The sequence below is a fragment of the Pseudoliparis swirei genome, chromosome 4 (assembly GCF_029220125.1).
Source record: "Pseudoliparis swirei isolate HS2019 ecotype Mariana Trench chromosome 4, NWPU_hadal_v1, whole genome shotgun sequence".
NCBI classification, from domain to species: domain Eukaryota; kingdom Metazoa; phylum Chordata; class Actinopteri; order Perciformes; family Liparidae; genus Pseudoliparis; species Pseudoliparis swirei.
Window position 1 is genome coordinate 33,792,437 of NC_079391.1, and position 20,058 is coordinate 33,812,494.

Here is a 20,058-nt window from a genome sequence, read left to right on the forward strand (position 1 = left end):
AATACAATATATGAATATCATAGTAAAAAAGAGAACAACTAAGCAATATTTCACTTAACTATTGACTTTCATTAAAATGTGCTGATCTTATGTCAAAAGAAAGAGGATGTTGTCAGCATATATATATATATACACACGCACACATACAAACTCAAATACTCAAATACACATCAACAAACAAAACATGTGACATGAAGTATAATACTGTGGTGCTACATAATACAGTATATATAGTTATAATGTGCTCCATCAGCTGTTGGTGGAAAAGCTTCATCAATATTATTAAAATAATAATATTATAATATATCTCTCTGGAAGGGACCTTTCTGCCAAACAGGTTTTTCACTTTAATACTTTAAAATATTTTTATGCAAACACATTTGTACTCTTACTTAAGGGACATTTTTAATATAGGACATGTATTCGTAACACGGTATCTCTGTATTACACTTACTCTCGCAATAGATCTGAATTATCATAAACAAAACATTATCTAAACAAAAGTAGTTTCCTATACTATAAAGCGTTATTCAAAGATAATATAACTCAACGAATATATATATATATATTTATTATATTATAATTATAATTCTTATGTAGTTTATTTCCTGGAAATACAGTTCCATCACCCGCCCACTAGACGTCAGAGGAATCTTGTGTGCTGCTGGAATAGAAGCAGCAGAAGAAGAAGTCAACCCGGAAGTGCGGCTCCCAAACAGATTCCCGTTGGAACCGTGAAACACAGCCGATCTAATTTCTTTCTTTAAATCTCGTCAAGCGTCGGATTTCCCGCTGAGACGATGGGCACCAGAGACGACGAGTACGACTACCTGTTCAAAGGTAACGATGCACGGGGTTTCCTGGTCGCTTCCCCACGGCCCCTGCTGGTTACCTGGCAGCTTAGCTTTAGCCGCCGTCCACCTTTGTCTCCCCGCGAGCCTTCCTGTCGACCGTCAGCGCGCGCGCCCCGCTGATTGGACCCGCGGCGGGAAACCAGCTGCGGATCCGTGACGTTCCGGTGGTTTATCGCTAAAGGAAAGACGGTTAACGGGAGCGGTTAGCTGGCGGTAGCTCGCTTATCAGTGGGCGCGGACACACCTCAGGTTACCGGTTATTACCCCTCAGGTTACCGGTTAACCCGTTATCACCCCTCAGGTTACCGGTTATTACCCCTCAGGTTACCGGTTATCACCCCTCAGGTTACCGGTTAACCCGTTATCACCCCTCAGGTTACCGGTTAACCCGTTATCACCCCTCAGGTTACCGGTTATTACCCCTCAGGTTACCGGTTATCACCCCTCAGGTTACCGGTTAACCCGTTATCACCCCTCAGGTTACCGGTTAACCCGTTATCACCCCTCAGGTTACCGGTTATCACCCCTCAGGTTACCGGTTAACCCGTTATCACCCCTCAGGTTACCGGTTAACCCGTTATCACCCCTCAGGTTACCGGTTATCACCCCTCAGGTTACCGGTTAACCCGTTATCACCCCTCAGGTTACCGGTTAACCCGTTATTACCCCTCAGGTTACCGGTTATCACCCCTCAGGTTACCGGTTAACCCGTTATCACCCCTCAGGTTACCGGTTAACCCGTTATCACCCCTCAGGTTACCGGTTATCACCCCTCAGGTTACCGGTTAACCCGTTATTACCCCTCAGGTTACCGGTTATCACCCCTCAGATTACCGGTTAACCCGTTATCACCCCTCAGGTTACCGGTTAACCCGTTATCACCCCTCAGGTTACCGGTTATTAATTGATCATATATTTAATGACCCCCCCCCCTAGTGGTCCTCATGGTGTACTGTTCTTGCCCCTAGTGGTCCTCATGGTGTACTGTTCTTGCCCCCTAGTGGTCCTCATGGTGTACTGTTCTTGCCCCTAGTGGTCCTCATGGTGTACTGGTCTTGCCCCCTAGTGGTCCTCATGGTGTACTGGTCTTGCCCCTAGTGGTCCTCATGGTGTACTGTTCTTGCCCCTAGTGGTCCTCATGGTGTACTGGTCTTGCCCCTAGTGGTCCTCATGGTGTACTGGTCTTGCCCCCTAGTGGTCCTCATGGTGTACTGGTCTTGCCCCTAGTGGTCCTCATGGTGTACTGTTCTTGCCCCTAGTGGTCCTCATGGTGTACTGGTCTTGCCCCCTAGTGGTCCTCATGGTGTACTGGTCTTGCCCCTAGTGGTCCTCATGGTGTACTGGTCTTGCCCCTAGTGGTCCTCATGGTGTACTGTTCTTGCCCCTAGTGGTCCTCATGGTGTACTGGTCTTGCCCCTAGTGGTCCTCATGGTGTACTGTTCTTGCCCCTAGTGGTCCTCATGGTGTACTGTTCTTGCCCCTAGTGGTCCTCATGGTGTACTGGTCTTGCCCCTAGTGGTCCTCATGGTGTACTGTTCTTGCCCCTAGTGGTCCTCATGGTGTACTGTTCTTGCCCCTAGTGGTCCTCATGGTGTACTGTTCTTGCCCCTAGTGGTCCTCATGGTGTACTGTTCTTGCCCTCTAGTGGTCCTCATGGTGTACTGTTCTTGCCCCTAGTGGTCCTCATGGTGTACTGTTCTTGCCCCCTAGTGGTCCTCATGGTGTACTGTTCTTGCCCCTAGTGGTCCTCATGGTGTACTGGTCTTGCCTCTAGTGGTCCTCATGGTGTACTGTTCTTGCCCCCTAGTGGTCCTCATGGTGTACTGTTCTTGCCCCCTAGTGGTCCTCATGGTGTACTGTTCTTGCCCCTAGTGGTCCTCATGGTGTACTGTTCTTGCCCTCTAGTGGTCCTCATGGTGTACTGTTCTTGCCCCTAGTGGTCCTCATGGTGTACTGGTCTTGCCCCTAGTGGTCCTCATGGTGTACTGGTCTTGCCCCTAGTGGTCCTCATCGGGGACTCGGGCGTGGGCAAGAGCAACCTGCTGTCCCGCTTCACGCGTAACGAGTTCAACCTGGAGAGCAAGAGCACCATCGGGGTGGAGTTCGCCACGCGCAGCATCCAGGTGGACGGCAAGACGGTGAAGGCCCAGATCTGGGACACGGCGGGCCAGGAGCGCTACCGGGCCATCACCTCGGCGTGAGTACCGGCTTCTGATTGGGCCCCTGGTAGGGGGTTCAATTAGTGTTATATTTAGAGTCGTTAAGTCGTCTCTAAATATCTGAGGAAACATCACCAACACTACATTTTACTAGATTACATGAACGCATCATGAGAACGTTATCCTTTAGTACTCATGTACACTAAGCAGAGCCTGAACGCATCACGAGAACATTATCATTTACCTTTAGTACTCATGTTCACTGAGCAGAGCCTGAACGCATCACGAGAACGTTATCGTTTACCTTTAGTACTCATGTTCACTGAGCAGAGCCTGAACGCATCACGAGAACGTTATCATTTACCTTTAGTACTCATGTTCACTGAGCGGAGCCTGAAGGCATCATTAGAAGTTGACGTCATTCTTGTCCTGACCTCTTTGACCTCCGTGGCCGAACGCATTAACATGTTACGAGTCCCTCGTCGCCCTCTGCAGGTACTACCGCGGGGCGGTGGGCGCGCTCCTCGTCTACGACATCGCGAAGCACCTGACGTACGAGAACGTGGCGCGCTGGCTGAAGGAGCTGCGGGACCACGCCGACAGCAACATCGTCATCATGCTGGTGGGCAACAAGAGCGACCTGCGCCACCTGCGGGCCGTGCCCACCGACGAGGCCAGGGCCTTCGCCGGTGAGACTCCGCCTGCATCCTCCCTCCATCACACACACTGCTCTGAGTAAACATCAACAGAATGCTGCGTATTTAACCCGCTTAACCTCCGGCCTGCAGAGAAGAACGGTTTGTCTTTTCTGGAGACGTCGGCGCTGGACTCCACCAACGTGGAGACGGCCTTCCAGACCATCCTGACCGGTGAGAGGCGTGAGCCGCAGGAGGAAGTGACATCAGAGCTCCTGTTTCAGGGAGGAAGTGACATCAGAGCTCCTGTTTCAGGGAGGAAGTCACATCAGAGCTCCTGTTTCAGGGAGGAAGTGACATCAGAGCTCTTGTTTCAGGGAGGAAGTGACATCAGAGCTCCTGTTTCAGGGAGGAAGTGACATCAGAGTTCCTGTTTCAGGGAGGAAGTGACATCAGAGCTGTTTACAGAGAGAGGAAGTGACATCAGAGCCGTTTACAGAGAGAGGAAGTGACATCAGAGCTGTTTACAGAGAGGAAGTGACATCAGAGCTGTTTACAGAGAGAGGAAGTGACATCAGAGCCGTTTACAGAGGAAGTGACATCAGAGCTCCTGTTTACTGTTTAATCAGTGAACTCTTTGAGTCACCTGACTAAGATGAATTATGAACATACGATTTTAATAAAAATTTTCCATGACAGAAAAGTTACCATTCTGTCAATGATCATCTTTGACCCCCCCTCAGAGATCTACCGCATCGTGTCCCAGAAGCAGATGTCGGAGCGCCAGGAGAGCGACATGTCTCCTAGCAACAACGTGGTGAACATCCAGGTTCAGCCCACCGAGAACAAACCAAAGATGCAATGCTGTCAGAACATCTAGCCCCGCCCCCTCCCCCTCCCCCACAGCTCAAACCCCGCCCCTCAGAAAACAGACTGAGCCGGACTCTGAACCCCCTCCCAGGTAAATATCCCCAGTATAAGAAGCCACCGCGTGGGCCCCCCCCCCCCAAGCAGACCCCTCTAGACTCACAACACGTCTTATGAATGTGATTTTGTTTCTTCTTCATTCTTTTGTGCTGATTTCTCCACATTTTTATGATCTCTCGTTTCATGACGTCGACTTTGAGGTCGACGTGAATTTAAAGCACATCAAAGTTGCTCTGAAGTGTATCCCCCATTTATATATAACACGCTCTGTCATGTTAGGCTCCTCCCCCTCTCGACCCCCTCTTTAGTGCAACGTACTGTTTCGGAAATTAAAAACCTCGTGGATCGCCGATCCGACCGCTGTGAACTTTGACCTTTTAAATGTTTTATTATTATTTAGCACGCTCGTCATATTTGACTCCAGCTATGCAGAAGCGTGCACGTGGCCCCTCGTGTTTCCTCGTGCACGTGGCCCTTCGTGTTTCCTCGTGCACGTGGCCCCTCGTGTTTCCTCGTGCACGTGGCCCTTCGTGTTTCCTCGTGCACGTGGCCGCTCGTGTTTCCTCGTGCACGTGGCCCCTCGTGTTTCCTCGTGCACGTGGCCGCTCGTGTTTCCTCGTGCGCGTGGCCCTTCGTGTTTCCTCGTGCACGTGGCCGCTCGTGTTTCCTCGCACGTGGCCCTCGTGTTTCCTCGCACGTGGCCCTCGTGTTTCCTCGCACGTGGCCGCCGTGCCGTGCCTGTTTCCTCGCACGCGTGGCCTCGCACGTGTTTCCTCGCACGTGGCCCTCGTGTTTCCTCGTGCACGTGGCCCTCGTGTTCCTCGCACGTGGCCGCCGTGTTTCCTCGCACGTGGCCTCGTGTTTCGCACGTGGCCGCTCGTGTTTCCTCGTGCACGTGGGCCCTCGTGTTTCCTCGTGCACGTGGCCCCTCGTGTTTCCTCGTGCACGTGGCCACTCGTGTTTCCTCGTGCACGTGGCCCTCGTGTTTCTCGCACGTGGCCGCTCGTGTTTCCTCGTGCACGTGGCCGCTCGTGTTTCCTCGTGCACGTGGCCCCTCGTGTTTCCTCGTGCACGTGGCCCTTCGTGTTTCCTCGTGCACGTGGCCGCTCGTGTTTCCTCGTGCACGTGGCCCTCGTGTTTCCTCGTGCACGTGGCCCCTCGTGTTTCCTCGTGCACGTGGCCACTCGTGTTTCCTCGTGCACGTGGCCCCTCGTGTTTCTCGCACGTGGCCCTCGTGTTTCCTCGCACGTGGCCCTCGTGTTTCCTCGCACGTGGCCCGTGTTTCCTCGTGCACGTGGCCCTCGTGTTTCCTCGCACGTGGCCTCGTGTTTCCTCGCACGTGGCCTCGTGTTTCCTCGTGCACGTGGCCCTCGTGTTTCTCGCACGGGCCCTCGTGTTTCCTCGCACGTGGCCCTCGTGTTTCCTCGCACGTGGCCCGCCGTGTTTCGCACGGCCTCGTGCACGTGGCCCCTCGTGTTTCCTCGTGCACGTGGCCCTCGTGTTTCCTCGTGCACGTGGCCCTTCGTGTTTCCTCGTGCACGTGGCCGCTCGTGTTTCCTCGTGCACGTGGCCCCTCGTGTTTCCTCGTGCACGTGGCCCTCGTGTTTCCTCGTGCACGTGGCCCTTCGTGTTTCCTCGTGCACGTGGCCCTTCGTGTTTCCTGCACGTGGCCTCGTGTTTCCTCGCACGTGGCCCTTCGTGTTTCCTCGTGCACGTGGCCGCTCGTGTTTCCTCGTGCACGTGGCCCCTCGTGTTTCCTCGTGCACGTGGCCCCTCGTGTTTCCTCGTGCACGTGGCCCCTCGTGTACGTCTGCAGCGAATGAAGGAATTGAAACCACAGCGAGAGCGAGCGATGACGTATTATGTGGCGATGTCATCGATCTGTGATGTCATCGCACATCAGGCTTCGCACGGGGCTGTCGTTAGGAGACGCTGAGAGGAAGCAGGAAGCGGGCGTCGGCCCCTCGTGGTTCATCACGCTTCCTCGTTTTAGGATTAGAGATAAAACCCGTTTGTGTTCAGCGCGGCTGCGTCTCAAACGTCTTTTCCTCGACTCCTTTCCTCGAAAAGTTGGGGTGAAGGAGGCGAGGAAACGCCTTTCAGCCGCATTGTTGCCAACGTCTGGCGGCGGTTTCGTCCGTTTCACCGCGTCTCATTCACTCGCCATCGGACCCCCCTCCTCAGACCAGTGCCCCCCCCTCACATTACGCCTACGTACACCGAGCTGCCTCGACTTCTTGTTACGACTGCAGCTCCACGTCGCGAACATCCACCTAAGGTGTGTGTGTGTGTGTTATGATATGATTTCTGATCCCATTTTCATGAACCTCCATTGTTTTTGTGTTTTTTTAAGACATGTATTTCATTTTATTTTCTACCATATTGAACTCTAACTAATTCCAGTGTAAACGTGTTCAGAGTGAGATGATTAAGCTAAATGTGAGAGGGGGGTCACAATGAATGTGTTTATGTTTTGTACAGATTGATAAATTGTACAATTGTGTCTATATCTTAAGTTATCAATTCATCTTAATAAAGCGCACCAGTCATAAACCTTTATATGAACTCGCATTTTGTTAAAGCTGCATTCTCTCTCCTGACCACCAGGGGGCGACTCCTCTGGTTGTGTGTGTGTGTGTATATGTAATCTTCTTTTCTCTCGCTCTGAGTTACTGGAAAATACTAATTAGTAATTTGGTGCTAATTAAAAATGAAGTAGAGATAATTTCCTCAGACAGAACTCTGGGTAAGTGCACTCTCATTAATTTGTGTTTGAGAGAAAGTCAATTAATATTGAATTTGAACACTGAAAACGGATAAAGTTGTTCTGTAGTGGATTTGTTCCGCAACCTGCTGTTGTTTCCTTAGGGCTTAAGGGAGGAGGACACCAAGGACACTGATGCTTCCTCCTCTTGACAACATGTGCTGTGTTGGAGCCGGAGAGCATATTTAAAGTGACCTCATTGGCGATCTACTGGCACACATTAAAGAGAATATTAACAAGAATGAGACTTTGGATTGGCAAATGTTTTAGTCGTTTGAAATCTACCACTTCACCACTAGATGACTACAAGAGGCGTCGCCCCCTGGTGGTCAGGAGAGAGAATGCAGCTTCAACACATGAAGCATAGACTTCTATACAACCAGAGGAGTCGCCCCCTGGTGGTCAGGAGAGAATGCAGCTTCAACACATGAAGCATAGACTTCTATACAACCAGAGGAGTCGCCCCTTGGTGGTCAGGAGAGAGAATGCAGATTTAACACATGAAGCATAGACTTCTATACAACCAGAGGAGTCGCCCCCTGGTGGTCAGGAGAGAGAATGCAGCTTTAACACATGAAGCATAGACTTCTATACAACCAGAGGAGTCTCCCCCTGGTGGTCAGGAGAGAGAATGCAGCTTCAACACATGAAGCATAGACTTCTATACAACCAGAGTCGCCGCCCCCTGGTGGTCAGGAGAGAGAATGCAGCTTTAACACATGAAGCGACTTGTACAAAGACAGTGAACCTGTGATGAAATGTTTCCTCGGCTCTTAAAGGGCCAGTACTAACCAATTAGTCCGGGCGACTCTTAATACTCAACATGCTGTCATACTTTATGCAGACGACAGTTGTTTAAAAACAGGCGATCTCAAGAGACACCACACCACTCCCTGAGCTACGACAACTTTATTGAGTTTAGGGCATGAAAACAAAAAGACCGACACGACGTCTACTGAAGCTGAAACATTGATCAGAGACGATGGAACAAAGGGAAGCAAACACCAGGGGCAATAATGCATGTCAACGTGTTATTGCTGTTGGACAAAATATAATTGTCAGCATTTTTTAACAAAAGTAACTCGTGTGATGAAGTACATCTCTGTTTCATACGGAAACGGGGAGATTAGAAACACATTTTCATTATGTTTGGGAACAGAAATTCAGATTTTCCGTTATGACATTAATTCATTAAACATGTTTTCTTTCAATTGAGACGCAAACTTGAAGCAAAAGAAGAAGAGCGAACGCTTTTCCATCAACTGGTTTGGAGGAAATCAACTGCAGTAGTTTGGTGAGAAGTCACATGGCGTCAATCCGCCGGTAAACAGGAGGTGAAGAGGTTTTCTTTAGTCCTGCCTCCAAGCTTCTATTTCTCATAACAGAGACAATTAAAGAACTCTATAATAACTTTAAGGATCTAATCATTTAAATAAGGGCTATCTAAGTGTTTTACGCTTGTCTCTTTTTGGAAGTTGTAATTCCACCGTTTGGCCACAAGGTGGAATCTGATTCATCTTCAGGAATTAGTTGTAATAGTTTCATGTCTACGAAAACAATAAACATAAATATATATATATATACATGCAAGAAATGCCGACAGCTGATCAGTCATGTGATGAAAACAATTAACTCAATTCATAGTTTCTTTAAAAAATTGCTTAATCATTTGAGCAATTTTACAGGCGACTGAAGCTCTCCGGTCGGAGGACACGGCGTGGTCGCGGCTCCACGTCTCAAAAGCCAAAACGATGAGCGGGGAACAAGAATCGGGAACGTCGTGTTTCAGATCGGATAAGATAATAATAACAATCAGGATGTTCACGGCTAAATACGATACCTCCAATAATCTTTGGCATGCACGGGTATTAATCTCGACACCGACAGAAAAATAACTCACAACAATAACTACTGGCACGCCGCTCGGTCTACAGCCACTTAGAAAAAGAGAGAACGCGCGGACCCGTCCGGCCCGTGAATATGTAAACGGGAAATAAGAAACCACGTGTAAAAATACCAGAAAGGGACAGGAAGTGCATCTCTGAGCACGTCTCTGAAGATATTTATACGTTCCTTCTCAATTGAGACGTGTGGATCCGGAGTGGGCCTCAGTCTGGTCTTTGACTCCAGAACCCTCCAGAACCCCCTCAGATACATTTCGTCTCTTTGCTTCTCCGTTAAATAAAGTTCCACTTTGTGCGTTAATATTTCCATCTGTTTAGCAGGAATTCACAATATGACACAAACGACACGGCGCTGAGCGATCAGACAGGGGTTTCTCTGGAGGAACCAGGAGCACCGGTCCAGGGTCCAGTCTGGGGGGGGGGCTCGGGGGTCTAGAGCAGCGAGCTGGTGGGGCTGCCGGCCGGCGGGGGGCTCGGGCGCATCGGCAGCAGGTCGTAGTGGCTCGGGATGTGGCTGTTCCTGGGCAGGTCGTACGGGTTCTGAGGGAAACCCGGAACCAGCACGCGGCCCCCGGCGGTCTGGATGACGCTGACGGTCGGTTCTGAGGGACGGAGGATCCGGTCAGTCGAGAGTTCTGGTTCTTCTCTCAGTTTTATGTTATTTTATTCTATATGACCGACACTAACTCGTGACGGGCCGTTTTAATAAGTCACGTTTCAAAAGACCGATCAATGAATCGACTGATCCAGAAATATTGGAGATCAATAGAAGATTAAAATCGTCTCAACCTGCAGCCCAAAATAAATAGTTTGGTTTTATTTGTCAAATGAAGCCGCAGAGCTGAAGTCTAACAGTAGAATCCGGGACACCAGACGTACCCATGTCGTAGACGTTCTTGGGGTTGGCCGTGGCGGCGGTGGCGTTGCCGATGGCGTTGGCTCCGTTGGCGGCGGAGCAGCAGCGCGTCATGTGGTCGCGGTGAGCCGGTGACGTCATCTCCACGTAGCTGCTCTCGGAGGGTTTGGCGTCGCTGATGGTGGCGTACGGGTTCTCGCTGTTCAGGGAGCAGCTGGACAGCGAGCCCTTCATGTAGTCTGGAAGAAAAGAGGCGACGCGGCGTCACTCAGAGGGCCGCCTGCTCTCCGAGGAACATCATGTCAGTTAAGATGTTATGACTCGACACTTTTCTGTAGTTTATGCTTTTAGAGCACGGGTGTCAAACAGAGGGCCCGCGGGACAAATCCGGCCCGTCACGTCATTTTATGTGGCCCCTGACGGCCTGAAAGACATGTGACCACCTTTTCTTGGAAGAAATTTCTGAAAAATATCCTGTGCTTTTATTTTGAAGGTTTCAAATTAATTGGATTCATGTGACAATATTAGAGAAATATTCTTATGTACGATATTTCTACACTCAAACAAACAATAATCAAATGCAAAGAGAGTTATGTAACAATACGTTCAGGAGTTGTTTACACCGAGTTTCAGGTGTAACCGGCCCTTTAAGAGGCCACCGTGGTGCTGATGTGGCCAGACGCCCTGTTCTAGAGGACGAAGCTGCGTCGATCTACATTTTTATCATTTTCACAAGAACTCTAAATGTTCATTCTGGAGAGTTCCCTAAAACCTTTTCCCCCTAAAAGTAGTTTTTAACCACACAGACAGGAGGACATGGTGCATTAGTTGGGGACTATTTTCTGCAGCGGATTAATCCACATTTTGGGATTTTGTTGTGAAGAATTCATTTAATAAAGATGTTTTGCTCCCTGCAATAAAAACACAAGTTCGAGTTTATTATGACATCGCTGGACAACAACGGATCCACTGCAAGGACACCCCCCCCCCCCCCCCCCCCCACAGGTGAGTTTTGGGAGTGATGGGGTGAAGCAGAGGAGGAGAAACGGAGGAGAGGAGTCGTATTCGTCCTGCAGAGACACAAACACACAACGTCAACAACGTCAAACACAAGTGTTGCATTCAAGGACTCGGAGCATTCGGGGATTTCATGCTGCGTCTCGTCCACAAACCTTAATTCTAATTCTCTCTCACAAAGAGTGACAGAACCCTTTCAATAAAGATTCCTACATTTCCCAGAATCCCTTTGGACATCCCGTTGTGTGGTTGTTGTCATTTATTTAAATGACATTTACCACAACATTTGTTCTCTTTAACATTTTATACCAAAGAAAGTGAAACTGTCACACCGTGGTGAAGCTTGTCTTGTCTTGGGTTTTTGTCTCGTAACTTCCTGTTTTATTTTGAAGTCTAACTCTCCTCTCGTTTCAGGTCACTTGCCCTTCCTCATGTGTCACCGGTCTGATTGTCTCCCCTGATCCCTGATTGTTTCCACCTGTTCCCCATTACCCTCATGTGCTTATAGTCTGCGTCTTCCCTCTGTCCTGTGCCAAAGTGTTTCGTCTCATGGTCGTTCACCAAAGCCACGTTCATAGCCGCCGAGCCTTTTTGGAAACTGAGTATCAGCCATGAAAGAGTACATAGAGTCATCGCTGAGGACGGGGCTTATTCGTCCTTCGTCATCAGCAGCGGGGGCCAGATTTTTTTTTGTAGGGAAGAAGGACGGCTCCCTTAGACCCTGCATCGATTACAGCCCCCTCAATGCCATCACCATGAAGAATCGTTACCCCCTACCTCTCATGACATCAGTTTTTGACCAACTGCAACAGGCTAAGGTATTTACCAAGTTAGATTTACGCAACGCTTATCATTTAGTCAGGATCAGAGAAGGAGATGAATGGAAGACAGGATTTAATACTCCTAGCGGCCACTATGAGTACTTAGTGATGCCTTTTGGACTCACCAATGCCCCAGCCGTATTCCAGACTATGATCAATGATGTACTCCGGGATTTCTTAGACCAGTTTGTGTACGTTTACCTGGATGACATTCTCATTTACTCAACAGATCTAGATACTCACAGAAAGCATGTGTCCCAGGTTCTCCAACGATTGTTAGAAAACAGACTCTATGTGAAGGCAGAAAAGAGTGAGTTTCATGCCGACACCATCTCCTTCCTGGGCTTCATTGTAGCTCCTGGAAGGGTGCAGATGGATCTGGCTAAAGTGCGCGCTGTGGCCGAATGGCCCACACCGGATAGCCGCAAAAAGGTCCAGCAGTTCCTCGGTTTTGCGAACTTTTATAGGCGGTTTATCAGAGGCTTCAGCGCAATAGCAGCTCCGCTCCATGCACTCACCTCCACGAAGGTGCGCTTCCTCTGGTCCCCGGAGGCGGAGGCAGCCTTTCAGCACCTCAAGACCCGCTTCACCACGGCTCCCATCCTCACGATACCTGATCCCCAGCGGCAGTTTGTGGTCGAGGTGGACGCCTCCAACGAGGGGATTGGAGCGGTCCTGTCCCAGCGGTCTGAACAGGACGGTAAGATGCATCCCTGCGCCTTCTTGTCGTAGCGTCTGTCGCGGGCGGAGCGGAACTATGATGTCGGCAACCGGGAGCTGTTGGCGGTCAAGCTGGCCTTGGAAGAATGGAGGCACTGGCTTGAGGGAGCAGAACACCCGTTTATCGTCTGGACCGACCATAAGAACCTGGAATATATACGTAAAGCCAAGAGACTGAATTCTCGCCAGGCAAGGTGGGGGCTCTTTTTTAACCGCTTCTCTTTCGCCCTCTCGTACAGGCCGGGCTCCCAGAACGTCAAGCCCGATGCCTTGTCACGTCTCTACGACCCCGAGCCTGTTGCCAAGGAACCAGAGCCAATCCTTCCACAAACCTGTGTGGTTGGAGCGGTGACTTGGCAAATAGAAACACAGGTCAAGCAGGCAAACGGTGAGAGTCCGCCACCTAGTGGGTGCCCTGAGAATCGGTTGTTTGTCCCGGCTGAGCTGCGCCCACAGGTGATCCACTGGGCTCACACCTCGCTGCTTTCCTGTCATCCGGGGGTTCGGCGGACCATGTTTGCCATCTCTTGGAGGTTCTGGTGGCGGTCCATGGAACGGGAGGTCCAGGAGTACGTCGGGGCTTGTTCGGTCTGCGCCAGGAATAAGACGTCCTCTGGGCCGCGTATGGGACTTCTACAACCGCTCCCCATCCCCTCCAGACCATGGGCTAACATCTCCATGGACTTTGTCACGGGCCTCCCGGTCTCCGAAGGTAACACCACGGTTCTTACCGTGGTGGACAGGTTTTCCAAAATGACGAGATTCATAGCCTTGCCCAAACTGCCGTCAGCCAAAGAGACAGCTCAGATTATGATTAACCATGTCTTCAGAGTCCACGGTTTCCCTAGGGACATCGTTTCCGACCGGGGGCCCCAGTTCGTGTCACGCTTCTGGAAGGAGTTTTGTCGGCTTATCGGAGCCACGGCGAGTCTCACGTCAGGCTATCACCCGGAGGCCAACGGCCAGGCCGAACGCCTCAACCAGCAGCTGGAGACCGGTCTCTGCTGTCTGGTGTCCCAGAACCCCTCAACCTGGAGCCGGCACCTGGTCTGGGTCGAGTATGCCCATAATTCCCTGCCCACCTCGGCCACAGGGTTCTCACCCTTCAAATGTGTGTATGGTTACGAGCCTCCTGTCTTCGCGGACCAGGAACCGGAAGTGTCGGTGCCCTCCGCCCACGCCATGGTCCGCCGTTGCCGACGTATCTGGGCGGCCGCCCGGCAGCTCCTCCTCCGCCAAGGAGACCGGGTCAAAAGGGCCGCGGACCGGCGAAGACAACCCGCCCCTGCGTACCAGCCGGGCCAGAGAGTGTGGCTCTCAGCCAAGAACCTCCACCTCAAAGGCCTCTCGAAGAAACTGGCACCGCGCTTCGTGGGGCCATTCCCCATCACCAAGATTATCGGGCCTGCAGCGGTTCGCCTTCGTCTGCCCCGGCCTCTTCGTGTCCACCCGACATTCCATGTCAGTCAGGTCAAGCTGGTCAGGGAGAGCTCCATGGTCCCGCCCCTCCCGCCCCCTCCTCCTCCTGAAGTGATAGACGGGGGTCCTGTCTACAAGGTCAAGAGGTTATTAGCTGTGCGCAACCGTGGTCGGGGCAAGCAGTACCTGGTGGACTGGCAGGGGTACGGCCCGGAGGAGCGTCAATGGGTCCCATCCCGGTTTATACTGGATCGGTCCCTCATAGAAGACTTTGTGAAGGACCATCCTGAACTGCCTGGGCCGTCAGGAGTCGGCCCTTAGGGGGGGGGGGGGGGGGGTACTGTCACACCGCGGTGAAGCTTGTCTTGTCTTGGGTTTTTGTCTCGTAACTTCCTGTTTTATTTTGAAGTCTAACTCTCCTCTCGTTTCAGGTCACTTGCCCTTCCTCATGTGTCACCGGTCTGATTGTCTCCCCTGATCCCTGATTGTTTCCACCTGTTCCCCATTACCCTCATGTGCTTATAGTCTGCGTCTTCCCTCTGTCCTGTGCCAAAGTGTTTCGTCTCATGGTCGTTCACCAAAGCCACGTTCATAGCCGCCGAGCCTTTTTGGAAACTGAGTACCAACCTCGAAAGAGCGATTTTTGTTGGAGTTTTCATAGTGCCTTTTTGTAAACTGAGTACCTTATTTAGCCTCCACCTCTTAGGAGAGTTTTTGTTTTGATTATTAAACTCTGCTCACTGACGCCTCAGCATTTGAGTCCTGATCGGAATCTCGGCCTGACAGAAACGTTCTGTTCTTTTTAAGACGTTTGTGATTTCTTAAGAACTAAAGACTCTTCATAAGGACCTGCACCAGCTATTATATGATATTAGTTATCTAGTTATATTATATACAGTTTATGTGTTTGCAGACGTTAGTGGTCAACGTCAGCCCCTTGTGGCCGAAATGACAATAACAACGACAAACACGGAATACTTTAAAAAAAAAGAAATCATGAGGGAAATGTCCTCCTTTCTCTTGAGAGAGAAACCCTCCGAGCCCTCGCTAGAAACATCTCATTAGTTTCCTCATAAGGCTTCGAGAGTAAAAACTACTAACACTGTTTAAAATACAGTTAAAATCAGTCAATAATCAATACATCTGTGGATGAACCTTTAACTCGAGAATAACTGCTTATTATCTTCATCATCATCGTCAAACTGCGGCACTGAGGGGCAGTCATTGGCCGAGAGGGAGGGGCTATTGGAGCGAGGGGATTGGCCGAGGGGTCGGAGGTCGACGGGGTCACGCTGGGTCACGCAGGGTCATGTGGGGTCACGTGGGGTCACGTGAGGTCACGCGGGGTCACGCGGGGTCAGCTGCCCGCTCACCTCTGAAGCGCGGCTCCACGTTGCAGCTGAAGCACCGGTCGATGCAGTAAACGCCTGGAAGGAACCAGAGAGGAGAGTCAGGGCTTGAGGGGAAGTCCCGCCCCTTCCTGTCCCCCCCGCCCCTTCCTGTTCACCCCGTGGGAGCTTGTTGTGGGAACTCATGTGGATCCCGTTTTAACTCTCTTGACGTGATTTTTTCAGTCACATTTACAAATGTATGACTCATGACGCAAAATATAAAACTTTAATTATCTTTCTGGCCAAACTTACTCACTAAACTAAACTTTTATATTCGAGGTTACAGTTTCATGAAATAAATTAAATAACGACATAACGTTCCGTACTGACCGCTGAGGTTGCAGTAAGCGCCCCCCCCCCACTCCGGAGCGCTGTTCCTGTGGCTCTTCTTCTTCTTCACCTGGAGTCACGCGGAGGAACGCGCTGTTAGAACGCGCTGTTAGAACGCGCTGTTAGAACGACTTGCTTTTAGAGCCCCGAGTGGCCATTTGGGGAACTGCAACTTTTCAAGCACTTGGACTCTGAATCGTTTCTTTCTTTCTTATTATTCTGTTCTATTTTTATACATACAGTATACTGTGCATTTTTTACATGTGATATGTTATTGCTTACCTGTATGTATAAATGCTGCTGGGGCAAAATAATGTCCCTTTGTGGGATAAATAAATAATACATCTATCTATCTGAGATTAAATTGTATACTCAGAAATGTGAAATATTAAACGTCTCCGCATAGACAGGCTGCAGCTGAACATCTGAGCAGCACGGACGAGCACACAAAGTGAGAAGAAAGGAGGTCCCTTGAACCCACCTTGGCCACGCCCCTCTTGTCCGGCTTAGCATAGTGGGCGTAGCTGCAGGGCCCGAGGGTCCGGTAGCCGGGGTTGGAGAAGCAGCTGCTGCTGGGGGACTCTGGAGAGGAGAGCAGGCCAGAGCACGGCAGCCCTGCTGCCACCACCCAGGACAGGTTCTTATGGATCCATCACCAGAACCAGGACAGGTTCTGATAGATCCATCACCAGAACCAGGACAGCTTCTGATAGATCCATCACCAGAACCAGGACAGGTTCTTATGGATCCGTCACCAGAACCAGGACAGGTTCTTATGGATGTTCTTATGCTTGTAGTACCATATTGCCCCACTAGATAGCTTGTAGTACCACAATACCCCACTAGAGAGCTTGTAGTACCATGTTACCCCACTAGAGAGCTTGTAGTACCATATTACACCACTAGAGAGCTTGTAGTTGTTGTGATATGATACTACAAGCTCTCTAGTGGAGTAATATGGTACTACAAGCTCTCTAGTGTTGTGATATGATACTACAAGCTCTCTAGTGGAGTAATATGGTACTACAAGCTCTCTAGTGTTGTGATATGATACTACAAGCTCTCTAGTGGAGATACCGCAGTATCAAGTGCCGCACAAACAGACTGAGGGACAGCTTCTTCAGTCAGGCCATCAGGCTGCTGAACAAGGACTGAGACCCTCATTAAAACTATACACCAGAACATATTCTGTGAATATCTATGGCCATGGTGTATATTTTATTACATTGTTTCATATATATATATATTGTATATATATATATTGTATGTATATACATATATATATATATATATTGTCTCAAAAAAGTGTATATTTTATTACATTGTTTTATATATATATATTGTCATGATGTATATTCTATTACATTGTTTTATATATATATTGTTAATACTTTCTTCTTTTTTTGTGTGGATATTGTATAGTTTATTCTCATTCTTATTCTTTTTTTAGTCTGCTACTGCTGTCGGGTGTTTTGCACATAAGAATTTCACAAACCGATTATACTTGTATAAAAGGGGATGTGACAATAAAAACTTGAAACTTGAAACTTGAAACTAGAGAGCTTGTAGTACCATATTACTCCACTAGAGAGCTTGTAGTATCATATCACAACACTAGAGAGCTTGTAGTACCATATTACACCACTAGAGAGCTTGTAGTACCATATTACACCACTAGAGAGCTTGTAGTACCACATTACTCCACTAGAGAGCTTGTAGTATCATATCACAACACTAGAGAGCTTGTAGTACCATATTACCCCACTAGAGAGCTTGTAGTACCATATTACACCACTAGAGAGCTTGTAGTACCATATCACAACACTAGAGAGCTTGTAGTACCATATTACTCCACTAGAGAGCTTGTAGTATCATATCACAACACTAGAGAGCTTGTAGTACCATATTACTCCACTAGAGAGCTTGTAGTATCATATCACAACACTAGAGAGCTTGTAGTACCATATTACTCCACTAGAGAGCTTGTAGTACCATATCACAACACTAGAGAGCTTGTAGTACCATGTTACCCCACTAGAGAGCTTGTAGTACCATGTTACCCCACTAGAGAGTATGTAGTACCATGTTACCCCACTAGAGAGCTTGTAGTACCATATTACCCCACTAGAGAGCCTGTAGTACCATATTACCCCACTGGAGAGCTTGTAGTACCACATTACCCCACTAGAGAGCTTGTAGTACCATGTTACCCCACTAGAGAGCTTGTAGTACCATGTTACCCCACTAGAGGGCTTGTAGTACCATGTTACCCCACTAGAGAGCTTGTAGTACCATGTTACCCCACTAGAGAGCTTGTCGTACCATATTACCCCACTAGAGAGCTTGTAGTACCATGTTACCCCACTAGAGAGCTTGTAGTACCATGTTACCCCACTAGAGGGCTTGTAGTACCATATTACCCCACTAGAGAGCTTGTAGTACCATATTACCCCACTAGAGAGCTTGTCGTACCATATTACCCCACTAGAGAGCTTGTAGTACCATATTACCCCACTAGAGGGCTTGTAGTACCATATTACCCCACTAGAGGGCTTGTAGTACCATATTACCCCACTAGAGAGCTTGTAGTACCATATTACCCCACTAGAGAGCTTGTAGTACCATGTTACCCCACTAGAGAGCTTGTAGTACCATATTACCCCACTAGAGAGCTTGTAGCACCATATTACCCCACTAGAGGGCTTGTAGTACCATATTACCCCACTAGAGGGCTTGTAGTACCATATTACCCCACTAGAGAGCTTGTAGTACCATATCACACCACAAGAGAGCTTGTAGTACCATATTACCCCACTAGAGAGCTTGTAGTACCATGTTACCCCACTAGAGAGCTTGTAGTACCATATTACCCCACTAGAGAGCGTGTAGTACCATGTTACCCCACTAGAGAGCTTGTAGTACCATATCACCCCACTAGAGAGCTTGTAGTACCATGTTACCCCACTAGAGAGCTTGGAGTACCATGTTACCCCACTAGAGAGCTTGTAGTACCATATCACCCCACTAGAGAGCTTGTAGTACCATGTTACCCCACTAGAGAGCTTGGAGTACCATAGTGCCCCACATTTAGTGAGGCCTCCTCAGAGAAAAGGAACTCCAGCTGGAATCAAGAGGAGGAACTTCAGTCCTTACCTGCTTCACCCGTCATGCTCATAGAAGGTAAAGGTAGACACAAGGAACCCCCCCACCCCCCACACACACATGATATAGACCAACAGAATGAATACAGAAGAAGTTCTGGCCATGGTTCAGGTGGTCCGGTCTGCACCTGGGGGAGGAAGCAGAGCCCCCAGAGAGTCGGACGTCTTTACCTGAGAGCGAGTAGTCGGCGGCGTTGACGTGCAGGGCCGGCGTGAAGGTGACGCTCGGCACCGGCTGGCCTTTCTCTCTCTGCCGGTAGCGGAACCAGACCGCCAGGCCCAACATGGCCGTGATGAGCAGCAGCAGGAAGACGATGCCCAGGACGGCGCCGGCCGACTGGCGCTCGGTGGCCAGAGCCGGGCTGATCTTGGTGTAGGGGTTCAGTTCCTCCATCATCAGAGCCGCTGAGGGGACCAGGTGAACAGGTGAACCTGAGGCAAAACTTCCTCAAATGAACGCTGCTGGGAGGAACTGTTATGTGGTGTTGGTTCTGGCGCCCCCTGTGGACTAACGTGGTAGTGTTGGTTCTGGCGCCCCCTGTGGACTAACGTGGTAGTGTTGGTTCTGGTGCCCCCTGTGGACTAAAGTGGTAGTGTTGGTTCTGTTGCCCCCTGTGGACTAAAGTGGTAGCGTTGGTTCTGGCGCCCCCTGTGGACTAAAGTGGTAGTGTTGGTTCTGGCGCCCCCTGTGGACTAAAGTGGTAGTGTTGGTTCTGGCGCCCCCTGTGGACTAAAGTGGTAGCGTTGGTTCTGGCGCCCCCTGTGGACTAATGTGGTAGTGTTGGTTCTGGCGCCCCCTGTGGACTAACGTGGTAGTGTTGCCCCCCCTCACCCTGGTCACAGCGGATCCCCTTGTATCCGGTGCTGCAGTAGCAGGTTCCCGTCACGTAGTCACAGGTTCCGTTGTTCATGCACTCACAGAGCTGCTGGCAGCCGTAGCCGAACGTCCCCGCAGGACACTCTGGAGACAAAGAAGTTATATATAAATATATATTTATATTATATTTATTATTATTGACATCATAATAGGCATGTAAGTAAGTAAATAAGTAAATAATTAATCAAGTAATAAATAAAATAAGTAAGTTAGTAAATAAATC

General features: G+C 49.6%; 2 protein-coding genes across 2 annotated transcripts in view; one reads left to right on the plus strand and one right to left on the minus strand.

The window, feature by feature from the left end:
* Positions 1 to 678: 678 nt before the first annotated feature.
* Positions 679 to 4,942, plus strand: rab11a (RAB11a, member RAS oncogene family). Its single transcript, XM_056413376.1, has 5 exons — positions 679 to 840; positions 2,856 to 3,051; positions 3,509 to 3,702; positions 3,802 to 3,882; positions 4,392 to 4,942. The coding sequence occupies exons 1-5, from the start codon at positions 801 to 803 to the stop codon at positions 4,526 to 4,528; spliced, it is 648 nt and encodes a 215-aa protein (XP_056269351.1). The 5' UTR covers positions 679 to 800; the 3' UTR covers positions 4,529 to 4,942.
* Positions 4,943 to 8,229: 3,287 nt separating this feature from the next.
* Positions 8,230 to 20,058, minus strand: part of LOC130192996 (multiple epidermal growth factor-like domains protein 11) — a 72,987-nt gene continuing 61,158 nt past the window's right edge. The window contains exons 19-25 of the mRNA XM_056413267.1: positions 19,791 to 19,919; positions 19,130 to 19,363; positions 16,279 to 16,415; positions 15,798 to 15,867; positions 15,450 to 15,503; positions 10,123 to 10,338; positions 8,230 to 9,845 (exon numbers count right to left, since the gene is read on the minus strand). Coding sequence (XP_056269242.1) covers positions 9,676 to 9,845; positions 10,123 to 10,338; positions 15,450 to 15,503; positions 15,798 to 15,867; positions 16,279 to 16,415; positions 19,130 to 19,363; positions 19,791 to 19,919 — 1,010 coding nt within the window. The 3' untranslated portion in view covers positions 8,230 to 9,675. The remainder of the gene's footprint in view (positions 9,846 to 10,122; positions 10,339 to 15,449; positions 15,504 to 15,797; positions 15,868 to 16,278; positions 16,416 to 19,129; positions 19,364 to 19,790; positions 19,920 to 20,058) is intronic.

What these genes read in the sequence shown, in the direction of transcription:
- rab11a (XM_056413376.1), top strand. Translation starts at nt 801, where the DNA reads ATGGGCACCAGAGACGACGAGTACGACTACCTGTTCAAAG. An exon ending in TACCGGGCCATCACCTCGGC is followed by an intron (nt 3,052 to 3,508) that starts GTGAGTACCGGC and finishes CGCCCTCTGCAG; the next exon opens with GTACTACCGCGGGGCGGTGG. An exon ending in CGAGGCCAGGGCCTTCGCCG is followed by an intron (nt 3,703 to 3,801) that starts GTGAGACTCCGC and finishes TCCGGCCTGCAG; the next exon opens with AGAAGAACGGTTTGTCTTTT.